Source organism: Quercus robur, chromosome 7, assembly GCF_932294415.1.
Source record: "Quercus robur chromosome 7, dhQueRobu3.1, whole genome shotgun sequence".
Classification (NCBI taxonomy): domain Eukaryota; kingdom Viridiplantae; phylum Streptophyta; class Magnoliopsida; order Fagales; family Fagaceae; genus Quercus; species Quercus robur.
In genome coordinates this window covers 13,410,839-13,438,574 of record NC_065540.1, presented here as the reverse complement: position 1 = coordinate 13,438,574, position 27,736 = coordinate 13,410,839, and the positions used below count along the sequence as shown (strand labels likewise).

At 31.4% G+C, this 27,736-nt stretch overlaps 1 protein-coding gene and 1 pseudogene across 1 annotated transcript; both read right to left on the bottom strand.

Moving 5' to 3' along the window:
• Positions 1 to 8,087: 8,087 nt before the first annotated feature.
• LOC126691039 (probable LRR receptor-like serine/threonine-protein kinase At3g47570) lies at positions 8,088 to 11,898 on the bottom strand. Its single transcript, XM_050386117.1, has 4 exons — positions 11,428 to 11,898; positions 9,195 to 11,361; positions 8,418 to 8,845; positions 8,088 to 8,093 (listed from the first exon to the last, which is right to left on the bottom strand). Exons 1-4 carry the CDS (start codon positions 11,896 to 11,898, stop codon positions 8,088 to 8,090), a joined length of 3,072 nt encoding a protein of 1,023 aa, XP_050242074.1.
• Positions 11,899 to 24,255: 12,357 nt separating this feature from the next.
• Positions 24,256 to 27,120, bottom strand: LOC126691037 (putative receptor-like protein kinase At3g47110; annotated as a pseudogene).
• Between the last annotated feature and the right edge of the window lie 616 nt (positions 27,121 to 27,736).

The following is a 27,736-nucleotide window of genomic DNA, read 5'->3' as shown; positions in this document are numbered from 1 at the left end:
CCACTCTGTTGTGAAATTTGTTATAAAATAAGCTGTGTTCGAAGTATTGCTGCAATAATTTATTTTTAGGCGCCAAATTGTTGATATGATTGAGCGTTCACGGTTCAGAGACCAGCTAGTATTTAGTATTTACTATATATATCAAGACAACTGTCAATTTTATTTAGAGTATGATTAATGACTATCTTATGCAAATTCTATAATGCAATTGATTGACTTTTTGATAAATAAGTCAAAGCCACTTTCCATTCAAAGGGCATCTTACTTCCAAATGCAAGTATGATTCTTTTGAAGCCTCTTTAACAAGTGCACAAAGATATCCATTAACAAAAACCTTTAATTATTGGTAATGATTAATGTGGTTTACTCATAAGTTTGTCAACACTTTCAATCATCCATTGTTTTTGGTGGATTGACTTTTGTAATCAACAAGTGCGAGAACATGGAAGTATTGTAAATACTAAAAATAGAATAGATAGTCATTATTATTGTTCTTTAGGTTATGTTAACGTGCATTGTAAGGTGCTCGTTAACAACAGCTTTTTGTCATTTTTTTTTGCAGCTTTATAGGCTGAGGCCAGCTTCATAGAGATAAAAAAAAAATTTAAAATAGACTGTAGAGCTAGTTTTATGTCTTTTTCTTTCATTTATCCAATTATTTTTATTAAATGAGACTCACATTAATCCAACCTTAACAAACACTGCACAATACTTGTTAACATTTGCCTTATTCTTTTGCATTTTAGCATCTGTTGTACTAGAAGGACATTTTTCTATAGGTTGTAACTTGTAACTTGACCATTTTGTAAGCAAAAACACATTGTCCTTAGAAATTCATTGTTATCTTTTAGCTTGTCTTCTTATAAGACAATTTTTACTTACACACTTTTATAAGAAAGCAAGGAATAATAGAACTTCAGCTTTCCTTCAGTTTTCCTTTGTGTTTTATTTCATTTTGTACTAGTTTATTTAGTTTATATTTGAACTAGTACAATGTCATGAAAGAAAAATTCCTAAGGTAAGGGATTTAAAGTTTTTCAGAAAGAATAAAGCCCATTAAGCCTGTCCACTCCTTATTTATCACGCAATTAAGTTGGAGCCCATTACTTCTCACTCTCATTATTGAATTCATTTGTAAGGAAACTCAGCCCAACATAAGAAAAGCCTAACCAAGCATAATTTAAAAAATAAAAAAATAAAAGCTATTTTTAGCCTAGTCCAATTGAGCAGACCAAGCTTCCTGTGCCGATTGCACAAATGACATTATAGCCGACAGAAATGGGCCAACCAGAACCAGCCTACAGGTGTGGTGAGAATGTAAGATTGGAGTAATGACCAAACCGATCTATGTGACTGGTTGCAAAAATGGTCCGTTCCACCTACAACGGTAAACCGTGTACACAGTCTACTTTATTCTACGGCCCATGGGCCCATGCCAATGATATAGCATCCATCTGACCTTGGTAAATAATTTGAGCTTGTCACAAGAAGCATCTATACCTCTTTCAAAAACATTTGATTTGATTTGATTTTTTTTTTTTTTAATTTTTAATATTCAATACTTACAACAGGCAACAAAAAATTTATTTGAACCCAGGATGTTTCTTTGAGAAATACTAACAGGTGTTAATTAAGTTATCGAGATCTTGGCACTATTTTATTCAAAACTTAAGTATAAAACCAACAATTATGTGCACTTTTGGGTTAAGGAACAATAGGTTTGAGTAATTTCAAAAATTTAGTAGTCTAAATCAAAAGAACTCTTTTTTTTTTTTTTTTTGGGGGGGGGGGGGGGGGGTGGGGCGGGGGGTGTTGTTGAGAATCCTAGACCCAAAGGATTGATATTTCTATCAAAGTACAATGGGTGTGAGGAATTGAGGAGTTAAACCAAAAGATAGTTATTATGAATTGCTCTATTAAAACGGTAATATTTTAGTGATGAATTGGCTATATTAGAGGGAAATTAAATTTAACAAAAAAAATCAAGAAAAGAAAATGACAGAAGAATAGGTCCCAGAGAAACAGGGGTATGTTTCTAAGTTAAGAAGAGTATGGACAAAGCTAATTTGCCAACATCTGGTGTAGGTTTCTAAGCAATAAGGTACAAATAGTGTATCGAATACAAATTGAAATCAAAGGACGGATCGTATATCCCGTTTAAAAAAGAAAAAGAAAAAGAAAAAGAGAAAGAAATATGGTTTAAAAAAATGTCATTGACAAATAACGGTGAACGATGTATTAATCTAAAATCAAAATCTTTTGATATGTGGAGGACAGTTGGGACCAAAGTCAACAAACCTTTATAGTGTTTTCTATGTATCAGACTTGAAGTCTTATTTCTTGATAGATAAGATATACACACTTTTCTTAGTGGTCAGGAAATACAAATCTAAACTAAGTCAAATTAAGAATGTAAAACAATTTCTAGAATATGCAGACTAACCTCGTCGTAAACAATGTTAAGCACTTTAATGATTTAGAGATTAGCTCTACGTAATAAGAGGGAAAACAAATCAATAAAAGAAAAAGACACGGGAATAGGTCCTATGAAACTCTTAAGTACTGCAGATAAACATTTCAAGGTTTGGAAGAGCAAGGCCAATATATATCTGATTGTAGACTTCCCTGCAGTCGATTTCGACAGAAAGAGAAATAGAGTATAGAAGATGCATTACAAATTAGAGATCTCATACGTACCGGACAGACATTATTACCATAGACTAGTTGAAGAAGTTAGAAATCCCAAGACTGATGATGGCCATGCTTAATTTCTAACTAGGACCAGGAAAGCTTCCTTCGTGAATTTTCTAGGAGAAGTTAAAGAACATTACGATTTACAAAGAAGAAAAAGTGTACTATCAAAGCTGGGATAGCTAGTTCAAGGCCCAGGTGCCCCAACTGAGTTGGATTGGAATTGAAAGTCAAATTAGGATTGTTGGAACGTTGCCCTCAAAGGTATTGGAAGTCAAATTTAGATGCTGTAGTGTAATTGGGATTTAGATCCTCTAGATTTCCTAGGGCACTTGGTAGACAATGATACATTAATTTCTTGAAAAAAAATTTCATAGCAAAATTTCATATGTTAATTCCAGCGATTTATTGTGTTAAGCGACAAGGATAGTTACACACTGTTGGTCCCAAGCCTAGAAAAAGGAGAGCTGTTGTTATAAATGGACGACTGATATAAAATTTAATCTTTTTTATTTTATTTTGTTAGTATTATTTGAAAAAATGGGTCTTTTACAATTACAACGTAGGGCATTAATGTAGACACCTCTCACCTCTTCCCAAATTTTGCTACTCAACCAATCCGTAGTTCATTGTCTCCTAAGAGTAAGACAATTAATTGAGACATTGATTTCTTCACAAAATTGCTTGAAGTCTAAACATTCAATTCACTTTTGGAAGGCAATAGATGAAGTGGAAGAACATGAACTTGAACCAAGTAATGTACTAAAATAATTTGTTTTTATAGTATTTCTTTTTTTTTTGAAATATTTCCTCCCTTGTTGTTGAAATTGATGTGAAAGCAGTTTGTGGATTCTTAACCCAAACTATCAGAATAATGTTATATCGTCTATTTTGGATGATTATAGGCCGATGGTGCTCCAGTTTCACCAGATTCAATTTAGACATTGCTATCGTCAAGCCAATCGGTGTGCGGATTAGCGGATATGCTTGCTAGGATGAGCACCGATCAAGATGTTGATTTTATTTCTTTTGATTGTCCGCCTGTGGACATGAGGGGTATTCTAGATGATGATATTGCTGGTTTGTATGTAAACAGATTATGCACTATTTCTGATGTAGTTGTTTAGCTTTTGAATGAATCGTCTTTTTTAACCAAAAAAAGGAAAAAAAGAAAGGATGCAATGTATGTGTTGCCAATAATGAACTTTTTATTTTTTTCTTAAAGGATTGAGAGTATGCATTTTTTCGTTACTCTATCTTTTGGTAAGATCTGGACTGCAAGTCATGGGGTATGCTAAGTTTAGTTCCAACCAATTAGAGCTCTAATTTATGAAAATATATCTTCATTGAAGACTTTTCAGCTTTGTTTGAAAATTGAAACAGAAAATTTTAAATTTTGTATAACGTTTTGCTTTAGACGCATGCAAATTTTCACTGGACATAACAACGTACACTAAATTTGTTGAGTTTTATGAATTAAAAAAACCCCTTCCTCCTTTAGCATCTCATATTTATAGCCAAGTGTTAGTGGAGTGATTATAATTGCTTTCAAAGTTAGTGCATTAAGAGGTTCAATATTATTAATCGTAAGTGGGTGTTTAGGTGGGTGTTTAGGTGGGAGTGGGGTGTGGTTAGAGTGGTCTTGGAACTGGTTCCCACTCTAGTAGATACGCTAGTGATATTCCTCGAGGCATTGCGCATACAAGGGATGGTGTATCCGAAGACCTTTCTTCTTACTCGAGAATGGCTTGCCGAGCAAAGACCAAGTGGCAAAACGAGGTGCGTGTCAATGTAGACTGTCTACTCTTCAGGCTTTTGGGTTGTGCGAAGCTTGGGCCCGTGGCTATTGTAGGTTCGGGTTGGGGCCATGGGTAGAGAGAGATTGGGGCCATGGGCCTCACTGCTGAGTCAGAACCCAAGGCCCAAATGGGTCTGGGTACCACAGTGTGGTACAAGAACATTACTGTTTTTTTGAAAAAAAAAAGAAAAAAGAAAAAGAAAAGAAAAGAACATTTACAATTTAGAGAAAAGAAAAGTGTGGTATCAAAGGTAGGATAGTTCCTGTAACTTTAAGACCCAAGTACACGGTACACTAAGTAAGTTGGATTGGAAGTCAAATTCAGGTGCTTCAAAACTACGTTAGGCGACAACCCATTTCTTGAGGAATGATTCCGAAGAAGAGAGGTTTAGCTTATCTTCACTCTTCAGTACTTTTTAATTGGAATATCTTTTTGTTTTAATGAGAGATTGTCGCATCACTCATTAACTAGATAAAAGGTAAGGATTAAAACTCATTACCACTTACCATTGTATGTTTAAAATAAAAGGACATGTCCAGTTAAAAAAGTACTGGAGGTAAACCAAACTCTTTATTATTTATTATTTATTTATTTATTTTTACATCATGAAAAAGGTTAGTTCACAGGTTAATTACAACAACCTATTGATAGCTCACATAAATCTAGTCACTTCACACTATAAATGAATCTTTTTTTTAATACAAGTAGGGGTGTTATAGTCTTGTAGACACTACATTTCGCAACAATGAAATTTTCCATTTATGAACAAAATTGTATTCAATGACAAAATTGTCATTTTACAGTTTTAAAAATTCCATAGTTAGTTCTTCATGAAATTTGAAGGTTAGATGGTCTTTTCTGAGTGAAAATCAAGGTATTTTATTTTTTATTTTTTTATTTTTTTATGGAGAAAATCAAGGTTTTGGTAGAGAATTCAAATGAACATTTTTTATTGACTATAGGATGGTCTCAAGATATGCGTGCATGAGATTAGATTTAGTTATTTTTTATTGGTACTTAAAAGATTGATTAAAGGTCAACTAAATACTTAATTCTCATTGATTAAAATGGCACACAATAATAAGTATGTAAGCGTAGGATAATCCTAGGATATATTGTGGAAATTCTGAATTATTAAAAATAATTATTTCTCTCTTGAAGAATAGATTATTATGTCCATTATTTAAGTAAATTATTCATAATTGGGTTCAAAGATACCCAAAAAATTGGATAAAAATGGAAAAAACAAGACACCAATCGATTTTTGATGTAGGCAAGAATTAAATCTGAAATATCTTATTTAACTATTAGAGACTTTACCAGTTAACAACTTTATCAGTTAAGTTAACTAAAACTCACAAGTTATAAAAAAATCTAGTCATCATGTTGGTCGACACTTTTATTAGGTGGCAGTGTGTCAATTTGGGCATTTTGAGTATCAATTGATTCTCACTATCAACATGTATATGTGGGTTAAGAATATGTAATTCAATGGTTATATTTTTAAAATTCACATCTAATAAAAAGATATATAAGAAGTTTTAAGGATTTTTCTCTTAAAAGCTTGTGGTTTCCAAATTTACGTATTCTTCCCATTTTCCAATGTGATATTTTCTAAGGCCTTTATAAAATTATATCAATGTTTTGGATTCCATCTCAAAGACTATTTTGGTTTAGTCACTTAAACAGAATATTTTGGCATTGATGTCTCGTTTCGTAATTATCCCATATATATATATATATAAGCATTCATATCTTATGACCAAAAAAAGAACCCATAAAACTTATGATTTTAATAGGTCCATAAAACTTGTGATTTAAAAAACGGCCCAGTCATGGTTCACAGATATGAAATGAAAAAAAAAGTTTAGATTGCAAAAAGAACTAGGCCCCCTATACGAGAAATTATTAAACCCATAAGGAGAATTGCTGAAGTGATTCTCTTGATCCTTCTAACCAATAAAACACTGTTATTTATGCAAATGTTATATCATATAGTGATTTTTTATTTTTAATTCTTGTGTTGATTAGGAATTTGACTCATATTTGCATTAGTGACATTTTTTCTTTGGTTGAGAAGACCACTTCAACAACCTTCCTAATGGACCTAATAACTTCTCCCCCTATACCTCCAAATTTGTGTTACTTACCTTTGGCTTATTAGAATTGACAAAATTGCTCATTTTCATTTATGTAAATTGTAACTGACGAATCGTTGTCTCATCCACCATATTTATTTTTTTCACTTTCCCGTAATTTCTTACTCACCAAATAGAGAATGTCCTCACTTCTCAAAGAGCCACCAAAAACAAACTATTATTATCATTATTTCACTTTTGCAGACTTTCTCAGTTCTCACCATCAAACAAATATAGACCATAAAAAAAATCCCAATGAATATTATTGATGAAAGAATCAATTAATGTATAAAGCAAAGAGTCAACAAAGTCTCAAGAAACAGAAGAGAGAGAATTGCACAACTGCAAAACACATGAACCCTATCTTCTTATTTTATTTATTTATTCATTTTATGTCATGTTTTCGAATTAAAATATGTTTTTCTGAGAGCAAATGTAGAGGTGATTATGGAAGCTTAATAGAATAGAGCTCAGTTGAGCAAAGTGTTAAATTTCAAATTAAAAGTAAACAACTTAAATTTGAGTCAAACCACAGACAAATAAATTATAATTAGACATTTCTTCTTTCTTCCCTGTTCAACGCCCCCTACCTTCTTCTCTCTTCTTCAATTCCATTTGAATTGCACAAAAGAAACTAACAGAGACAAATACCTCAAACACCTCAACGAGTTTCTCCAACAAATTGTCCAAGCCCATCATTAAAAACACCCCTTTCATTCCCACAATCAAAGTCAACATCTTAATTAAAAAAAAAAAATTAAAAAAGTTGATAGGGTAAAAAGAGTAAAAAGATTAAATAGTTAAAAAGTGAGAAATGCATTTTTACTCAACCAACGTCTTTTACATCTCACCTGGGATGGTAATTGCACGTACTGAATTCAAATCCTAGTTTGTTATATCTGCTAAACTATAACAATATTAAAATTGATTTATAAGAAAATCCAGCCCAGCCCAAGAAGAGCCCAACCGTTCATAACATAAAAATAAATAAATAAAATAAATAAGTTGTTTTGAGCCTAATCCAATTGAGCGGCCCAAATTGCCTCAACTGACCATACCAACGTCACAAAAGCGGAACAAAATCGGCCATCCGAAACCAAAAGATAATTATTATATTCTTTATAAACACAGTTTGTATTTTACTGATTAATTATCTAAATTACGTGGAAAAGCAAATTGAGAAAAAAAAAAAAATCAAGAATAGAAAATGACATAGGAATAGCCAAATAGGTTCCATGAAATAGTGTATTACAATACAAACACCAAAGGAGGGATCGTACATCCCATAATCAAAACGACATAGAAATATGGTTTAAGCAAAAGTCATTGACCAATAATAGCAAGCCATTGATCGAAATTAACTTTGACATGGAAAATAAATACTAACATAAATGGTTGAATGTCACCACCCCATAATGTATGGCCAACACGAGCCTCGGAAATATTACTCCATCAAGGGTCATTGCTACAAAACAGAAAATAGCATGAATTAATTAATAACGCAACAAGTGTATGACTAATAAAATTAGGGAAGAATGAAACAACTCTAATTATTTTCTTGCACCAACATGAACAAACACCAATTATATTCCATTAGTGTTAATAAACAGTAACCTGCGGACTTGACATTCCTAATAGCGATTGATATTCTTTTCTTTTTGCTTCTACATTTTTTTGTTTCCCTCAATTTTATATTTATGTTATTATTATTACTATTTTCTTACAATGAAGTGACCAATTTGTATGTCCATTAATAATTTAAAAAAAAAAAAAAAAAGACTTAACATACCTTGCTCATTCTTCTTCCGTTTTGCTTCTTATGTTTAAGAAATTTGTCTCTAATTGCATTCATTTCATTGACGACAACATTTGTAGAAATCCGCTCATTCGGTGATGTTTTAGAACACAATAATCCAATTTGGAACACTGATATCAAGCAATCTTTTATTCTGCTACTGACATTGACATTGAGATCTTCAATTATTTGTTTTTCTTCTATGTCATCATCAACATCTTCTTCATCCTCCTCAAAGAACATTGATGAATCAACATAATCCATGATATGTTCGGGCAGAGCCATTGCAGTGAATTGGTGAATGCTCATACCATCTTTGAACATTTCATCAGTTGGTCTTTTTCCAATGAACATCTCTAGCAAGAGTATCCCATAGCTGTAAATGTCTCCTAGCGTTGAAACTTGACCACCCATCCCATACTCTACAATTCATCAATACATAAGTAGTAACAAATCATAGTCCTATGTGCTTGAAATTTAACCATAATGCATTATGCATTGTTGGCATGTATAGCCCTTCATAAAATTTTGTGGATATGTGGGTTTTTTTTTTTTTTTTTTTTTGGTATGTGTATTAATTTTTTAGAAAAATCAAAAAGTTTTTTTTTGGTCCCTTCAATTGGCCAAAGCTATCAAACATTTTTCTTCACTAAAAAGTGGTGTCAAACTTGAGCGTAGAATTACTTTTTGAAAGAATCTCTACTTTAGTTTAATATCAATGCAAAATGATATACAAGAAATGAAGCGTGCTTCATGTACTTGAAAAATTACCTGGAGGAATGTATCCAATGGAACCTTTGAGCCCAAGTGACAAGGTTTGAGATTTGGAGGGATTGTTTGAGGCTTCAAAGAGGAAATTCACCAATCCGAAATCACCAACATGGGCTACCATATCTTCATCAAGGAGTATATTACTTGGTTTTAGATCACAATGAACAATTGGGGTTTGGCAATGGTGATGAAGATACTCTAATGCATAGGCAACATCAACGGCAATGTTCAGTCTTTGAATAAATCTCAATCTCTTGCTCTGATGTTGCTCATCATTTTTAGAATGCAGCCATTGTTCTAGACTTCCATTGCACATAAACTCAAAAATTAGACTTTTAAAGTCATTCCCTTCATAATCAGTGCTTGAGCAAGCAGAGATAATCTTGAGGAGATTACGATGACGTATACTTCTCAAAACATTGCATTCGTTAATAAAACTCTTGGATGCACCTTTTTGTTGAAGATTCAACACTTTAACAGCAACAATTGCTCCATTTCCAGAAAGAATTCCTTTGTATACCGAGCCAAAGCTACCCGAACCAGTCAAATTTTTTTTTGAAAATCCGTTTGTTGATTTTAGTAGTTCTGCATATGAGACACGCAACTTCCTATCTTCAAAGGAAGATGTAGTTAATGCTCTCTCTCTTGAATTGTTCACATTAAAACATGTAGGGTAAAAATATAACAGAACAAGTACAAATATGACCATACTAGTAACAGGAAATACTATTTTGAGTGCAAGAAGCTTTCTAGATGAATGAAGATTTTTCCTAGTGCATGTAGGTAAATGTAATTCTTGGACACCACCACATAGCTTATTATTTCCAAAGATTGAAATCTGGCTTGCATTTTCAAAAATCCCCTCACTTGGAACTTCGCCCTCCAAATCGTTATAAGAAATATTAAGATGCTTAAGTGACATAAGCTTTCCAAGAAATTTAGGAATATTCCCGGAGAAGTTATTCCGTGAAAGATCTATTTCTTCTAAGCCTCTTAACTTCTTCAAAGATTGAGGTATTGTTCCTTGGAATGAATTACCCTCTAAATACAAGCGCTCCAAACTATGACAAGTATCAAGGGTGGTGGGAATTTTGCCTGATAATCTATTATTTGAGAGATATAATTCAGAGAGATGTATTAAGTTTCCCACTTCAAATGGCAGTGCACCTACCAAAAAATTTTGAGACATGTCCAAATAAATTGAGAGGGAAGATAGACCAATAACTTGTTTTGGAATGGTGCCAGTGAGATTGTTATTAGAAATGTTTAGTGAAAGCAAATGTTGGCAGTTTCCTAGGCTTGGGGGTATTCTTTCCTCAAAGTTGTTGTTCTCCATATAGAGCATTATCAATGCAGTTAAGTTACCCAGGGAGGAAGGGATTGACCCAAAAAATTTGTTATCATTCAAATATAATGCCTGTAACTTTTGTAGCTTCCCAAGAACATTTGGGAGAGTACCTCCCAAATTGTTATAACACAGTGCTAGTATTTCTAAGTTAACAAGGTTCCCGATTCCCATAGGGATGCCACCACGGATCATATTCCCAGCCATAGTAAGATGTGTTAGTTGGGTGGAAAGATTGGTTATGGAGCTGGGCAATACTCCTCCAAAATAATTAAAACTGAGAGCCAAATCCTCCAAATGAGTACAATTAATTAAGAAACTGAGAAAATTCAAGTCACCATCTTTCCCACTTCCAAGTCTATTCCTATTAAGATTAAGTCTGACCAAGCCTTGCAAGCTTCCTAGATTTTGAGGCACTGTCCCCGTTAGACCATTTTGACCTAAGTCAAGAAATTGAAGTTGAGAAGCATTTGACAATGACACAGGAATAGGTCCCGTGAAATCGTTGCCATAGCCAAGAAAGATTTTCAATTTTGGAAGAGTAAGACCAACATCTGGTGGAAGGCTTCCATGTAGTCGATTCTTTGTAACAGAGAAAAATTGTATGGATGAAATATTAAAGATCAGAGGAGGGATGGTATCGGTCAGATTATTCAAAGCAAGCTGAAAAAATGTCAAGCCTGTTAGACGACTAAGTTCACTAGGTATGCTTCCTTGAAAATTGTTTTGAATAAGACTAAGAGCACGCAAAGAAGAAATGTTTCCTATCCAAGCTGGGATACTTCCTGTAAGGTTGTTCATACCAAGTAATAGATACACCAACTTTGACAATGAGCTGAGGTGGTTTGGAATCTGCCCAATAAGATTGTTGTAAGTGGCATCAAGCACTCTAAGTTGTGTACAGTAGCTTAGATTATTCGGAATTTTACCACCAAAGGAATTCCCACTCAAATTGAGATGTAGCAGGTGTTGTAGACGTCCCACTTCTTGAGGAATTTCACCATAGATGCTGTTGTTTTCTAGGTTGATTCCTGTGAGGTAAGTAAGATTTCCTATGGAGGGTGGTATGGAGCCAGACAATTTCTTAGCTTCTAGGTCCAAAACCATGACTCGTTTACTGGAGGGGCTACATGTAACACCTAACCAGTTGCAGAAATGTGTGGAGTCATTCCAAGAGCTCATGATTTGAAGTGGGTCTTTATTGATCCGATTCTTGAAATCAAGTAATGCCATGCGATCAGTCTCGTTTGCAAAAGCGGGAATTGTAGCAGATTTCAAACATGTGCTCATGCACATTAGAAGAATTCCCTGAAAGAATATTAGCAAAACCCAATCGTAACACAGCCAAGAGTACATCATTCTGTTGGAGTTGCAAGTTTGAAAGGAAGGACAAAATCTGATACCAGAGTTTGCTTCTGTGGAATACAAAAATTCAATTAGAGTTGATAGAAATATATTTTAGTAGGACACAGCTTTATGTGGAAATGCAAAACTTTAGCACAGACTCTAGATAATGAAATAATGGCTTGGAGATTCATTTTCTCACATGAGCGTAAATAAGAATGATCTAGAAGAGAAGGCTTTTGGCCTATAAGAAACGGCCATATTTGTTAGTTCTGTTAAATAAAACTAGTCCCAAGTAGAATTCAGGCGCTGTTGTCCCGCTAGTAATTATGATTCTGTCAAAAGTTTTTATTTTTATTTTTTGTTTTTTTGGTAAAACTAGTGATAGGCCAGTGCATTGCATGTTTTTTTTTTTTTTTTAAATATTTGTTTTGTAAATTAGTATTATTATTATTATTGTAATGCATGAAAACTCATAAGTCTTGATATATAAAATATTAGTTAAAAGTAACAATTTAACAAAAACATAATCATAATCCTGAGAAAAAAAAAATTGTAATTTTTGCTTCCAATCATTGCTAATCAATAAACATTATCAGTGAAACAATGAATAAAATTTATTTTCTATTATTTGAGTTAATAATATTACATAAAATTCCACTAAAATCTCTTAATTTATTAACATTATTTATTTAACACTTAGAAAGATTATTATATAAAATTTGAGACTATACTATGATATATATTTATATATATATAATATTTATATCATTCTTAATGTAAAGGAAAGAAAAATAAGGGAGAGTAAAATTTATTTGATAACGAGATAAAAATTAGGAGGTAAATAAAACATCTAAAACAATTTTTTCCTTTAAATGTAGAGTGTTAATTTTTACCATTTATGTTTTTAGTGAGTTTCAATGAGAATAAAAAAAAATATATGTACCTATTTTTAGGAGATTGCATTTGCATAAAAATGGAGATAAAACTTTTTATTTGAAACATGAAAGGAAAAATTATACAATTTAAGGATAAATAAAAAAATTCTAACCCAAATATTGGATACAAAAATATTGACATAACTATTAGAAACTTTCATATATACAATGATTTCCACAATCATAAAAATACTAATAAATATTTGGATTACAATTGGAAAAAAGTTATAAAAAATAACAAAATTGAATATCACCTACTAATTAACATCAAAATAATAGCAACAATTTCTAAACAATAAAAATACATAAATCAATCTTTTGTCTTAAATATTGTTCAATTTTTAATTCCATATACAAGAAAAAAAAACAATATGTAAAATGAAAAGTATTAAAGCAAATCAGAGAATTAGGTTAGAAATTAATATATTATAGATGTGCGTGCGTGTGAGCGTGCGTGTGTGTGAGAGAGAGAGAGAGAGAGTGGAGAACAAAAACAAAATACAATTGTAAAACAAAATTTTCATCAAAAATTTCTAAGCTTGACGGTTATTATAAGAGGGATAAAAAGAGAATGTATTTAAAAAAAAAGAAGAAAAAAAAGTAAGGGGGTTGAGGGGGATGAGGAAGATGAAAGGTTGGGGAAGAGGATGAAATACATGTAGATAATAGAAGTAAATATAATTATAATTGCTAAAATAATGATGATATATAAAAGTAAAAACAGTTCCCGTTAATATATATATAAAGAAATTAAATATCAAAAGCTAAAATTTAGGAGAATGTTGTAGACATTTTATTTTATTATTATTTTTATATATATAGAAAATAGATAGAGGTGGCAATTCGTGTTCGCGTGTCGGGTTTGTGTCGTGTCAACTCTTGAGTATTCAATTATATAGGTCAACACTAACCCGACATGTTTGTTAAACAGGTCAAAATTCCTTAACTCTAACACGACCCATTTATTAAACGGGTTAGTCGTGTTGACCTGTTTATCAAATTTTATCAAAATGAAAAAAAAATTATGATAAAACAAAAAAATAAATATTTTTAATATAAAATTCAAAACTAACGAGTAATTGCATCACAAATAATCATTCAAAATTAAAGCATATCTAAATATTACAAATAATCAATCACAATATTTCAAAGAAAATAAACCACAACAACTAATAAGTTTATGTACCTTGGGTTTGATTGGTATATTAGTAAAATGTCATTTAATTAAATAGGTCAAACAGGTTTCATATGTTGAACACTAACACAACCCATTTATTAAACGGGTCAGCTATGTCATCTCGAATATGACACTAACCCATTAAGCCTCAACCTATAACCTACTAATTTCATGTTCTGTCACGTCAGGTTCACGGGTCGTGTCCAATTTTGCCATCCCTAAAAATAGATAGATAGACATTTTGTTGTTACATGTGAACAATTTTAATTTCATGTGTTAAAAAAATGACTTCTAGGCTTCTTTTCTAATTGTGATGTATTTAATTATGGTTCCAAAATAAGTTTCTTAAAGTAATCTCAATATATAAAACCCAATATCTAATTAGATTACACATATATTACTCAATTAAATAATTTTTTCAACAAATTAATTTTTTTTAAAATAATTGAATAGTCTTTAAAATGAGAATGGTTAGGAAAATAAATAGACAAATGACAAATTAAGAATTAGTGGTCATAAATAAGAATATGAATGTGAACTTAAATATCATACTAAGGAAATGTATTTATTTAATTTAAAATTTTAATTATATGTCACGTGTCTAGTATTATGGCTAATACATTGACATGTACAAATAATATTTTAACATGTGGCATTGTTTGTCCAATTATACCCATTAAATATAAAAGTTGCCACATGTCATTATCGTATGCTTTGAAAATGAATAAGTATTATATCATAGCATGCATCCACTAGTTTTAGAATCCAACTTTTATAATATTTTATAGATAGATAGATAGATAAATAGTTTGATATCCTAATTCAATAGGGATTGTGAGCACGCCAGGTTGAAAAAATAGGCAACTTCAAGTCAGATTTTCTTATTATAATTGAGCTAGTCAAGGATCTACGATTCTAAGAATATATACTTATTTTATAATAGGATATTATTATAATTTATTTATTTATTAAAATATTTGTAAGATTATATATTAAAATTTATTAATAACAAAGTATTTTTCTTATAAAACATTTCATTTTAGGTGTACTAAACTATTAATATTTTTTAAAAGTTTATTTTGCCCTTTACAAAACCAAGGGCAAGGATCATTTTTTGTTTCACTAAAATAAATAATGTCATATTACCTTCTATTTTGTTTAAGATTTTATCTACTCATGAGCTAATTTGTTAGTTATTGAATATTGTAGGGATTAGGTTTTTCCAATCATGGAAGTTGGAAAGGAAAGAGAAAAGTAGAAATTTTCATGATTCAAAAACTTCAACTTGTAACCCTCTATTTTAAAATTTTCTTTAATTACAAACCACTACATTATGATTTAATATTATAGTTATGTATCTTATGAAGTAAACAAAAGTATGATCATGATCTTTCCTATTGAATACATTACTTATCTTGATACATTCATTAATAACAAGCAAAGCAATATATACCCATATAAAAGATGTCTTGTAAACAAAGGACAAAATGACATATTAGGAAATTTCGCTCAACAATTATTAGCTGTACCAATTAAGAAAACAACTTGCTTTTGATAACCTCTTTTTTTTTTTTTTTTTTTTGATAACCTATTAATATTACTTTCTTCACAGAAATTGCAAAATTTTCCACACTAAAAGTCTATCAAATAAACCAATAAGAAAAATCTCATAATTAAGCTTCTATATGCATCATTTTATATATATATATATATATATAAATGAAAGTTTAATTATAAAGCCAAAATATGTCACTTATTTGATTATTTTTGTTTGACTAACTATTGTGTTTTTCTGAATAACAACCACTAAAAAGTACTATAAAAACACAACTATTGAGAGTATTTTCTCTACAAAAGTTACAAATTTCTCCATCCAAAAGGATAAAATAAAATAGATCTTAGCAAAGCCTCAAAGTTCAAGTTCTAAATGGATCACTAAAAAAAGAAACTAAATTTCTCGCTTTCAAAATAACTAATTATTAACCTAAACTCAAATCAAATCAAAGTGATATAGAAAAAGAACATGTGGTTGGGAATTGAAGCACTAAAACACATAAATGCATAAGCCAAAATAGATTTACTAAAAAAAAATGTGATTTGACAATTAAATCAACAATAACAAAAAAGAATCATTTGAGGAAATAATGTGGTAAAAAAAAAAAGGATTAGGTGAGAGAAAAAATAAGAATGCATAGTAAAACTCTAGAAGTTAAAAAGATATAAAAGAGAAAAAATAAGAATGCATAATTGATATGAAATAAAAAAATTAAGGTTGCATGAAGGAAATGAAATGGAAAATTTAAAAAGACAATGGTTAGAGAAGTTGAAAGATTGAACTATAAAGACAATGGTTGTGAGTTCCAATTTGCTTAATTGTTAAAGTCTCTTGTTCTCAAATAAGAAATTTGGGATTTGCTCCTCAACTACACAAAAAACTAATTGATATCTTAATTTAAAGATAAAGAGCAATTATCAAGAATTGATGTTATAAGTTAAAACTTTATAATAAAAAAGAAAAAAAAGAAGGCAATGGTTGAAAGAGATAAAAGGTTGAGTAAAAGTGAAAATTTAAAAGAGAGAGAGAGGGAGAGAGAGAGAGAGAGAGAGAGAGAGAGAGAGAGAGATGTTGATGAGGTGGCGCAACAAAAGCTTTGCAAAATTTATTGCAAGGCTTCCATTATTAGATATAATATAGTATAGATTAGAAGACTCAAAATATATTGTGCTTTTAGTATATATGGGTGTGTAAAGTCAATAAATTTGATCACTACAATTTTTTTTTTTTTTTTTTTGATACAAGATAGAAATTTTACTCTAACCTAATCTAAGTGTATATGTTTGTGAAAACTTCATTCTAGAGACTTGAACCCCGACCCTTGCCCCCCATACCCCACAAGCACTTATACTTATAGTGATCATTGCAATTTAAGTCCTATGAAGTTTGACTTTGAAATGTTACTCGATATCTTTGAACTGAATAATGAAGGGTCTTGATTTAAAGTAGTAGGTTGGTGGTTTTATCTCAATCTAAATTAAACAGAAGCTATAGGAACAATTCCTACTTTAATTTTAGGGAGTAGGAGTGGCTTTAATTTTGAGTGAGCAAGAGTGTTTTTGGGGATTTACTCTTTTTTGATTGAGTCAACAACTCAACATGATGTTTATAAGTGTATGTGTTTTTCCCATAAGATGAGCTTTTATTTATTGGCAACTAGTAGTACTTGATTTGGAATCTTTGATAAAAGCCTTATATTTCAATTGACACTTCCTAGTCTTTATATATAATAATAGGTAAAGAAGAGAGAAAATCCAATTAAATTTCAAATTGGAATTCAATTAGAGTCTAATTTTGTGCCATGTGTTTCATTTAATCTAAATTTTAGAATTTTGTGCCAAGTAAGTTAATTTAGTGTAAAAATTGAATTTCAATTAGAGTTTAATTTTGCGCCATATGTTTCACCTAATCTAAAATTTTAAATTTTTGTGTCAAATTAGTTAATTTAGCGTAGAAAATGAGGAATCCAATATAATAAACCATAAAAAACATAATCATATAACTAAAAAAAAATTCAAATTTATAAGTCATCTATATATATATATATATATTAATAGGTAAAGCTTAGAGAAATTAGAATTAGAATTTGAAATTATAATCTAATTTTGTGCCATGTGTCTACTTAAGTTTTTTAATCTTTGTGTCAAGTGAGTTAATTAGTGCAAAATAGTAAGAATCTAATATTAATGAACTATAAACAATTTTAAAAAAAACAATCACATATACTCAATAAAAATCACTATATGTTTTTCAATAAATAAATAAAATGAAAATCACCACATAACAAAAATCACCACACGTTCTATTTTATTAAAAATTAGAAAAAAAAAAATGATCATAAGTAGTATTAAATTTAGGTAAGAATTTTAATATGTGACTAATTACATTTACTTAAAAAAAATAATTTGACTAATTATCTATATTTTTTGACAAAAATTGTGTTTAATTTTAAATGTATCTATATGTATGCATGTGCTTTAAAAAAAATTAATTTGACTAATTATTTATATTTTTTATAATAAAAATTTTGTTTAATTTTAAATGCATCCATGCGTTTGCATGGAGTTACATGCTAGTGTTTTTAATAGAGATGTCCAAACTTCAAATCCCTCATCTTCAACTGCATTATAAAATAAAAAATTGGAATTTTTGTTTAAAATTTGATGCGATTAATTATGAATTATGAAATTGAATTTCATCTTTCTTTTAAATAAAACTAGTCAATATGCAATGCAATATGTGTGTATGCTATTAGTACACTTTGAATATTTTTAATAAGAGATTATTTTTATAGGTTAAGTATAATTCTCATTAAGGCTGGGTTTGGATCCAGCTTTTTGCGTTTGCGTTTACGTTTCTTCACTTTTTTTTTTTCCTGTTGCTGCGCACTCATTTAGGGAACAACGGCTACTGTTCATGTGAACAGTAGCCGGTAATTGTTGACTTCTCAGTCTTTTTATTAGTTCTGTGGGTCCCGTGAACAGTATACGGGACCCACAAATCTCACTTTTGAGTAACTTTTTCATTAAAATTGGGTCCCACAATACTATTCACACATTTAAAAATTATTTTGCTACAGTGTTTTCAGTTTTCAGTTTTCAGTTTCAGCAAAATAAGTTCTATCCAAATAGACCCTAAGTATTATAATTTTTATGAAATTTATTGATTTTATTACATGTCTTCGATTATATTTGGAAAATTTGACCAAACTAGTTATGTTTGATATGAATAATGTCTACTTTGAGTCAGTTTAGCGTTAGAATGATAATTTAGGTTCAATCAACTTTAGATTACTTTTAATTAGATTGTTTAAGTTCAGTTCATTTCAAATTATCTTTCTTAGATTTAGTTCACTTTAAACCATTTTACTACGAATAATTGACAATGGAGATAACTTAGAATCATAACTTAGCACTAATTAGTTTCTTAACAGCTAGAGTCATTTTTTTATTTCCATGTTTCATTGTTATTTGCATATTCGACAAGGATTCCTCTTGAGGTAGGTGTATTCAAACCCCTACCCTAATCCACAAAATCATATTTTACTTCAAACCATAATTTTATCTCAAACCATAATTTTGAATTAGTTGCATTCAACATAAAAGGCCAAACTTAATAAAATTGATTTCTAATCAAACATTTTGTTTGTCGATTTCTAGGGTTTTGGCAAGGAATATGTTATATGTTAGACCAAGCACTTACCTATTGCACCAAAAGCTATAGTTAATAGTAAGGGAATAACTTTATATTCCATCAAAGGGTGACAATCTAATGCTAACAGGTTGATTGAGACTAAGGGCTCAATTTGGCCTAAGCCTCTGTAGGATGTTGGACTTGGCCCACCAAGCCTCTGCCTAACATTATATTAATGGGAATATATATTATGATAAATACATGAAATAAATTGGTGAGTGATCTAACTATTTCTCTGGGAGTCTATATTCCCTAAAATTGTTTGCTTAGGGAACTATCAAGTTCAAATAGTATGAGATAGTGCCGATCCTCCAAAATCAAGTTTGATAATCAAGGCCAAAAAGATTGGTAATAACTCTATGGGAATCTAGAGGCTGTGAAACAGTAATACTTTGGAGAGTTTTGTTTTGTTTTGCTAAACAGTAAATATTTTGGAGAGTAGCTCTATTAATAAGTGTGAAACTTTGATATATGTATTATAAAGCAAAGGAGGGATGATATACGTACCGGACTGACAGTATTGGCTTAAGACTAGTTGAAGAAGTTTCTAAGTCCCAACAGTACCGATGATGACAACGCTAGCTAACTAGGACTAGGATAGCTTCCTTGTGAATTGTACAGGAGAAGGTATAGAACGTTACTATTTATAAAGAAGAAAAAGTGTAGTATCGAGAGTGTGTTTGGGACGTGACCAAACTTGTAACTTATTCGAGTTGTTATTTTATTTTTGCTATTATTTATGGGTTCTACTATACTAAGTGAGTTTGGTTCAGCTTTTTAAAACTGGGCTTTTTGAAAAAGTAGAGTTTTCAAAAAATGTAATATGAAAAAGTGTTTTTTATAAAAGTTGAGTGTTTGGTAAAAACTGTTAAAAAGTGCTTTTTGAAAAAGTTGAGTGTTTGACTAGCACTTATAAAAACGGCGGTTTGAGTGATAAATTACCAAAAAAGACAATATATATATAAAAGAGTTTATTTCAGATTTAAATCAACTATTTCATAATACTTACTCAAAAAAAAAAAAAATTTACTTGATAATAATAACAATAATAATAAAAAATATATATTATTGGTATTATTTTAATATTATTTTTTTGCAAGGAAGCTTCCTTTTTTCACTTTTTAACCCCCCGCCACATATATCTCATCGATGTCTTTTCTCTTCATCTTCCTTCTTCTTTTATTTATTTATTTATTTTTAATCTTTTCCCTTGTCGGGCCCTCAAGCTCTTGTTTCTCCCTTGTCATCTTCAGATCTTCTTCATTGTTTGTTTCATTCACCTCCTCGGTTTATCAATTTTCACATAGGAGAGGAACCTGGGGCTGCACCGTTGATCAAGCTTGTTTGTGAATTTGTGATCTGCTCTGATTCTTTGGGGCTGCTGCTACAATCCTTGATTTGTGTTGCTCACTTTCACCGTGTAAAATTGTGTTAAAAGCAAAGGGATAAAATTGGGTTTTTAAGAATAACTAGTGGGCAATTTGGGAAATATGTGCAACCTCCAACGGTAACCTGAAAAGCACATCAGCGCTTTTGTGCAATGGTGCTATTTGCTGCTTTTTCTCCACAAATGAAACGCAGTTTTTAACAAAAAGCAACTTTGAAATCCTTACCAAACGCACATAATTTTTTTTTTTGGTTTCAAAACGTGTGTTTCAACTTCTAAAAGCTGAAACAAACGGGCATACTATTCAGTTAACTTTTAGCTTTTTTCTATAGTACTTTTAGCTAAAAATTTTTAGTTTCAACTAAATAAGTTGTTTATAAACGAACCTCAAATCTAAGAAACTATCAAAACGGTTGTCTCCATCATGACCTAGGTCGACCAACTGAGTTTGTGCGGAATTTAAAATCAAAATTAGAATTGTTGGAAAGGATTTGGAAGTAATACGTAGATGTTGCTACAAAGTTAGTGCGGTAGAAGATGACTCATTTCTCACTAAAGAGAAATTAATGGATTGATTACGGTGACCTATTATGTTTTACGCACTAGCATGTGTTGCATCCAAATTTTATTTTAACACATAAAAATTTACTTTAAAAAAAAAATTATAATATAATGTTTGACATTACACTCAACATCATTTTTTCTCTTTCTCCTCTCTTCCTCTCGGTGTTTCTCTTCTCTCTTCCCTTCATCTAATATTGTAATACATCTCTATCTCATAAACAAACCCATCAATAGTCAACCACCTTTCCACTAGCAAACCCACCACCACCTCAAACGGCTCAAACTCACAACTCGTAACCACCAACACCATCAAAACCATCAACAAGTACACCAAATCTGACAAACCCACACCAATCTCCTCCAACAAACCAACAAACAAGAGAGAGAGGAAAGAGAGAAAGAGAGATATGAGTGAGGGAAGGAGGCGGAGGCGCTTGCTGAGGTAAAAATAGAAAAAAAGCCGGATTTCCAGCTAAATGCTGGAGTCTCACTCTCACCTACAAATACCTATTTCTTCAAATCTAATAGATTTCCACCATGTTTGACACTTTCTGTCCTACCTACCACGTTGCCTTTTTCGCATTGGAAGAAATTTGGAGCATGATAATTCTCCACTGTGTTGTCACTTTGCTCCTTTTTTTTTTTCTTTTAACCTTTTCTACATTTTTTTCTCTGCCTTTTTCCACGTTGAAATGATTGAATGTATCGAGTCTACCGACCACGATTACCACATTGTACCGAGTCTACCAACCAAGATTATTTTTTACATCGTGGTTGACAAAATATTTTAATCCCCTTGTGATATTACAGGGTAAATATGCTAAAGCATTTACATAATAAAAAAATGTGAAAATTTTATATTATTTTGCTTTAAAATTTCTTATATAATTGTGTAAATTTACAAGTTTGTTATGTTGGTCGTTGATATTATTTATTTTGCATTTAGTTGTTTATTATTATTTTTTACATATCTCGAGGATGAAAAAAAAATAAAAAAGAGTGGATGATAGTTGTTATATGTGAATAAAGAAAAACAATTCAAAAAATAATAATTGATATTTTAATGAAATGTAGTGTAAGATAGATAATCTAATGATGGGTATTTTGAAAAGTGAGTGTATAAAAAAAAAAAAAAAAAGTAAGTTCTTATACTAATATAGACATGAGTTTTTGCACGAACTAACGCAAATGTTCTAGTTAGCTCCACGTGGATTTAGACTCGGTGTGCAATTATGAATTAACCCTTTCTCTTTTGCAAAAAGTTGTTGCGACTTCACTTAAAAAAAATGCTATTTAACTGTTTAGATTGAATATTCTTTTATTTCAACTCTCAATTTAAGCGATTGATAATAATATTCTCGAACTCTATTTGTGTGTACAGTACATTGTTTTTAAACATTGGAGTCATGATTTAAATCTAGATAAATATGAGTATATGACCCAAACCCAATTGGGTTGAACTCAAGAGCAGCTCAACTCGAACTATTGCCATGTCTAGATATGGCTTAGATTAAAAAATTATTCATGTTAATTGAATATATGCATTTCTTTGATTTAGGATAAAGTTTTGATATCTTTCCAAATGGGTATATGAACATAAGAAAGAGTACCCGAATATCCTCATCAAAGAGTAGTTAAAAAAAAAAAAAAAAACCTTATTCCTTGTCTATTCCTCTTCGGCGACTTTCCCATCAAGTGTAGCTTTAGGTGATCGGTTAAGAGTGTAACAAGCTATACACATTGCTTTAGTTTAGAAAACTTTAGAAAGCTCAACATTCAGTTTGATGCATTTGGCTATCTCACTAATTGTTTTGTTAATTCTCTTAGCCATCCTACTCCATGGAGGTGTTCCTCTGCTGTAAAGTACCTCTTGGTACCATGCTTTTCACAAAATTTCAAAAATTCACCATCCTTTTACTCAATGCCATTCTCAAATTTAAGGCACTTGATATTCCTTCTAGTTTGGCTTTCCACTTCATCCTTTTTTATGAAATAAATCCAAACCTTTTTAGAATAGTTATCAATTGAACTCATAAAATACATAACTTACATCCATTATATTTGTAAGTGAACTTACATCCACAATAAAAATTCTTCCTGGTGAACTAGTATCATAAATAATTCATTACTCTTATCTTTTGGTAAGTTTAGAATTCTTTACTCCAACTTGTCTGGACCAGTCTCTTTTTTATTTATTTTTTTTCTTTGATAATTTAATAGTCAAGGGTGAGAGAATTTGAACCTTGGATATCTTTGTTGGAAATACTAGAATGTGTCAACCAATTGAACTATAAGACTCTTGACAATGTTTGGACTAGTCTAACTATTGACGCATCTTAGTAGTATACTTCTATTAATTAGGTCATTTAACTGCTAAGTTTATTGATTGTAGTCCCAACCAATGAGAGAGAGAGAGAGAGAGAGAGAGAGAGAGATCTAACTTATGAACCTGAATCTTCTTTGAGGATATTTCAACTCAGTTTAGACGTGTGCAAATTTTCACAGAACATTATAAATTTGTTGAGTGTTACGATTTTCACATTTATCTCAAGATACTTAATATGAAAAACTGATGATTTTTTTTTAATTTTTTTTTTCATTCATTTGAACGGGTACATTGTGATAATGAGAATTCCTAACTGAAGGATTTAAAGTTTTTCATGAAGAATAGGCATAGGAATGCCATGTCGTAAGAAGGGACACTGGGCTACTTACAAATCCACCCCTTATCACACAATTATGTAGGAGCCCATTGCTTCTTTTCTCTCATTATTGAATTCATTTGTAAGTAAACCCAGCCCAGCCCAAGCAGACCCAACCGTTCATAACATAAAATAAAAAAAAATAAAAGTTGTTTTCGGCCTAGTGCAATTGAGCTGCCCATATTGCCTCAGCCGGATTGACAAGCCTATATGAGACTACAGGGGTGTGAAAGATCGAGGTGGTATCCAAAATATAGTTATTATGGATTGCTCATTAAACTCGGTAATATTTTAGTGATTAGTTAGCTATATAAGGTACAAAATCAAATTAAGAAAAGAAAATGGCACAGGAATAGTGTATGGAATATATATTACAATTCAAAGGAGGGTTCTTACATGAAATAATCAAAACATAGGAACATGGTTCAAGAAAATGGCATTGACAAATAACAATAGCCTCAGAAATAGTAAGGGTCATTACTTCCTTCCAATTCGGTCATTCTACAAAACAGACAATCACATGAATTAATTAGTGCAACGAGCGTATGATTAACGTGAACAAACAGCAATTGTATTCCATGAATCAAATAAAATGACTTAACATACCTAGTTCATTCTCCTTCTGTTTTTCTTCTGAGATTTAAGAAATGTGTCTCTAATTGCATTAATTTCATTGACAACAACATTTGTAGGCATCCGCTCATCAGGTGATGTTTTAAAACTTGACAATCGAATTTGGAACACGGATATCAAGCATTCTTTTATTCTGCTACTAACATTGACATGGGGATCTTCTTCAAATTATCGTTCTTTCTTCTACGTCATCATAGACATCTTCTTCATCCTCCGCAAAAAACATTGATGGGTCAACTATATTCATGACATGTTCTAGCAAAGCCATTGCAGTGAATTTGTGAATGCTCAGACCTTCTTTGAACATTTCATCAATAGGTCTTCTTCCAATGAACATTTCTAGTAAGAGTATCCCATAACTATAAATGTCTCCTAGTGGTGAAACTTGGCCACCCATCCCATACTCTACAATTCATCAATGTATATGCTGTAACAAGTAGTAGTCTATGTCTCTATGAGCTTAAAATTTAACCACTAATGCATTATGCTTTGTTGGCACATACAGCCCCTTATACAATTTTGTGCATGTGTGAGTTTGTATGTTTTTTTTTTTTTTTTTTTTTTTTTTTTTTTTTTTTTTTTTCCTTTTTTTATGTGGTGGGTGTATTGTTTAGATATTTTTTTCTACAACAGGCCAAAGGTGTCAAACAGTGTCAAAGTTGAGAATATAGTTACTTTTTGAAAAAAATTCCTAATTTAGTTGAATATCAATGCAAATGTTATACAAAAAATGAAGTGTGCTTCATCTAGTCTAAATTGTACCTGGAGGAATGTATCCAATGGAACCTTTGAGCCCCACTGACAAGGTTTGAGATTTAGAAGTATTGCTTGATGCTTCAAAGAGGAAATTTACCAATTTAAAATCACCAACATGGGCTACCATATCTTCATCAAGGAGTATATTGTTTGGCTTTATATCAAAATGAACAATTGGTGTTTGACAATGGTGATGAAGATATTCTAATGCATAAGCAACATCAACAACTATGTTCAATCTTTGAATAAAGCCCAATCTCTTGGTATGATGTTGGTCATCATTTTTAGAATGCAACCATTGTTCTAGACTTCCATTGCACATGAACTCAAAAACTAGACTTTTAAAGTCATTTCCTTCAGATCAGTGCTTGAGCAAGCGGAGATTATCCTGAGGAGATTACGATGAAGTATACTTCTCAAAGCATTGCATTCATTGATGAAACTCTTGGAAGCTCCTTTTTGTTGAAGGTTTAATACTTTAATTGCAACAATTGCTCCATTTCCAGAAAGAACTTCTCTGTATACTGAGCCAAAACTACCCGAACCAATCAAATTGTTTTTTGAAAACCCATTTGTTGATTTTAAGAGCTCTGTATAAGAGATACACAACTTCCTATCACCAGAGGAAGATGCAGCTAATGCTCTCTCTCTTTTTTTGCCCACATGAAAACATGAAGGGAAAAATACAATAGAATGAGTACAAATATGATCATGCTAGAGGTAGGAATTACTATTTTGAGTGCAAGAAGTTTTCTAAATGAATGAGGATTTTTCCTTGAGCATATAGGTAAATGTAATTCTTGGACACCACTGCATAGCTTATCATTTCCAAATATTGAAATCTTGCTTGCATTTGCAAAAACTCCTTTACTTGGTACTTCGCCTTCAAAATCATTATAAGAAATATTGAGATACTCAAGTGACAAAGACTTGCTAAGTAATTTCAGAATTTGTCTAGAGAAATTATTCTGCAAAATATCTATTTCTTCTAGACCTCTTAACGTCTTCAAAGATTTAGGTATTGTTCCTTCAAATGAATTACCCTCTAAATACAAGCGCTCCAAACTAAGACAAGTTTCAAGGGTGGTGGGAATTTTGCCTAATAATCTATTATATGAGAGATCTAACTCGGCAAGATATATTAAGTTAGCCTCTTCAAACGGCAATGCACCTATCAAAAGATTGTGAGACATGACCAAAGAAATTGAAAGGGAAGAAAGACCAATAACTTGTTTTGGAATTGTGCCAGTGAGATTGTTACAAGAAATGTTCAGTAAAAGCAAATTTTGGCAATTTCCTAGGCTTGGGTTTATATTCCCCTCAAGTCTATTTCCCTCCATAAAGAGAATTGTCAGTCCAGTCAAGTTACCCAAGGAGGAAGGGATCGACCCAGAAAACTTATTACCACCTAAATATAATACCTTTAACTTCTGAAGCTTCCCAATAACATTAGGGAGAGTACCTCCCAAATAGTTATATTCTAGTCCCAAATAGTTTAAGTTGGCAAGTTTCCCAATCCTAATAGGGATGTCATTGCAGATCATATTTCCACCCATAGTAAGAGATTGTAGCTGGGTGGAAAGTTTGGCTATGGAGTTGGGAAATAATCCTCCAAAATTATTATCTTGTAAACCCAAGATCTCCAGACTAGTACAGTTAGCTAAGAACTTGATAAAATTCAAGTATCCATCTTCCCCATTTCCTAGCCTATTAACATCACATTTAAGTTCAACCAAGCCTTGCAAGTTTGCGAAATTTTGAGGCACTGTCCCAGTCAGAACATTCATAGAAAAGTCAAGTTTTTGAAGTTGAGAAGCATTTGACCATGACATTGGAATAGGTCCAATGAAATTGTTAGCACCGCCAAAAAATATTTGAAGGTTAGGAAGAGTAAGACCAACATTTGGAGGAAGGCTTCCATGTAGCTGGTTTTCAGAAACAGAGAAAAAAAATATAAGGAAGAAATATTATAGATTTGAGGAGGGATGGTACCAGACAGATTATTCATAGGAAGCCGAAAAAATCCCAACCTTGATAGACGGCCAAGTTCACTTGGTATGCTTCCTTGAAAATTGTTTTGGAGAAGACTAAGGAAAGACAAAGAAGAAAAGTTTCCTATCCAAGCTGGGATACGTCCTGTTAGGTTTTTCACACCAAGACTTAGATTCATCAACTTTGACAATGAGCTTAGGTGCTCTAGAATCTACCCAACAAGATTGTTGTAAGCAACACCAAGCACTCTAAGCTATGCACAGTGATAGGCCAAGAATGTATTGACTCTTTGTGATAAATTAACCAATTAATTTGTCAAGTGAATTAATTAAGTTAATTAACATGCAATACGCGTGGTAGCATAAACAAATCACCAACTAAGTTAATATGCAGTGGAAAATAAATTAATACGGTGATTTGTTTACGAATGGGGAAAACCTCTACGGCAAAAAACCC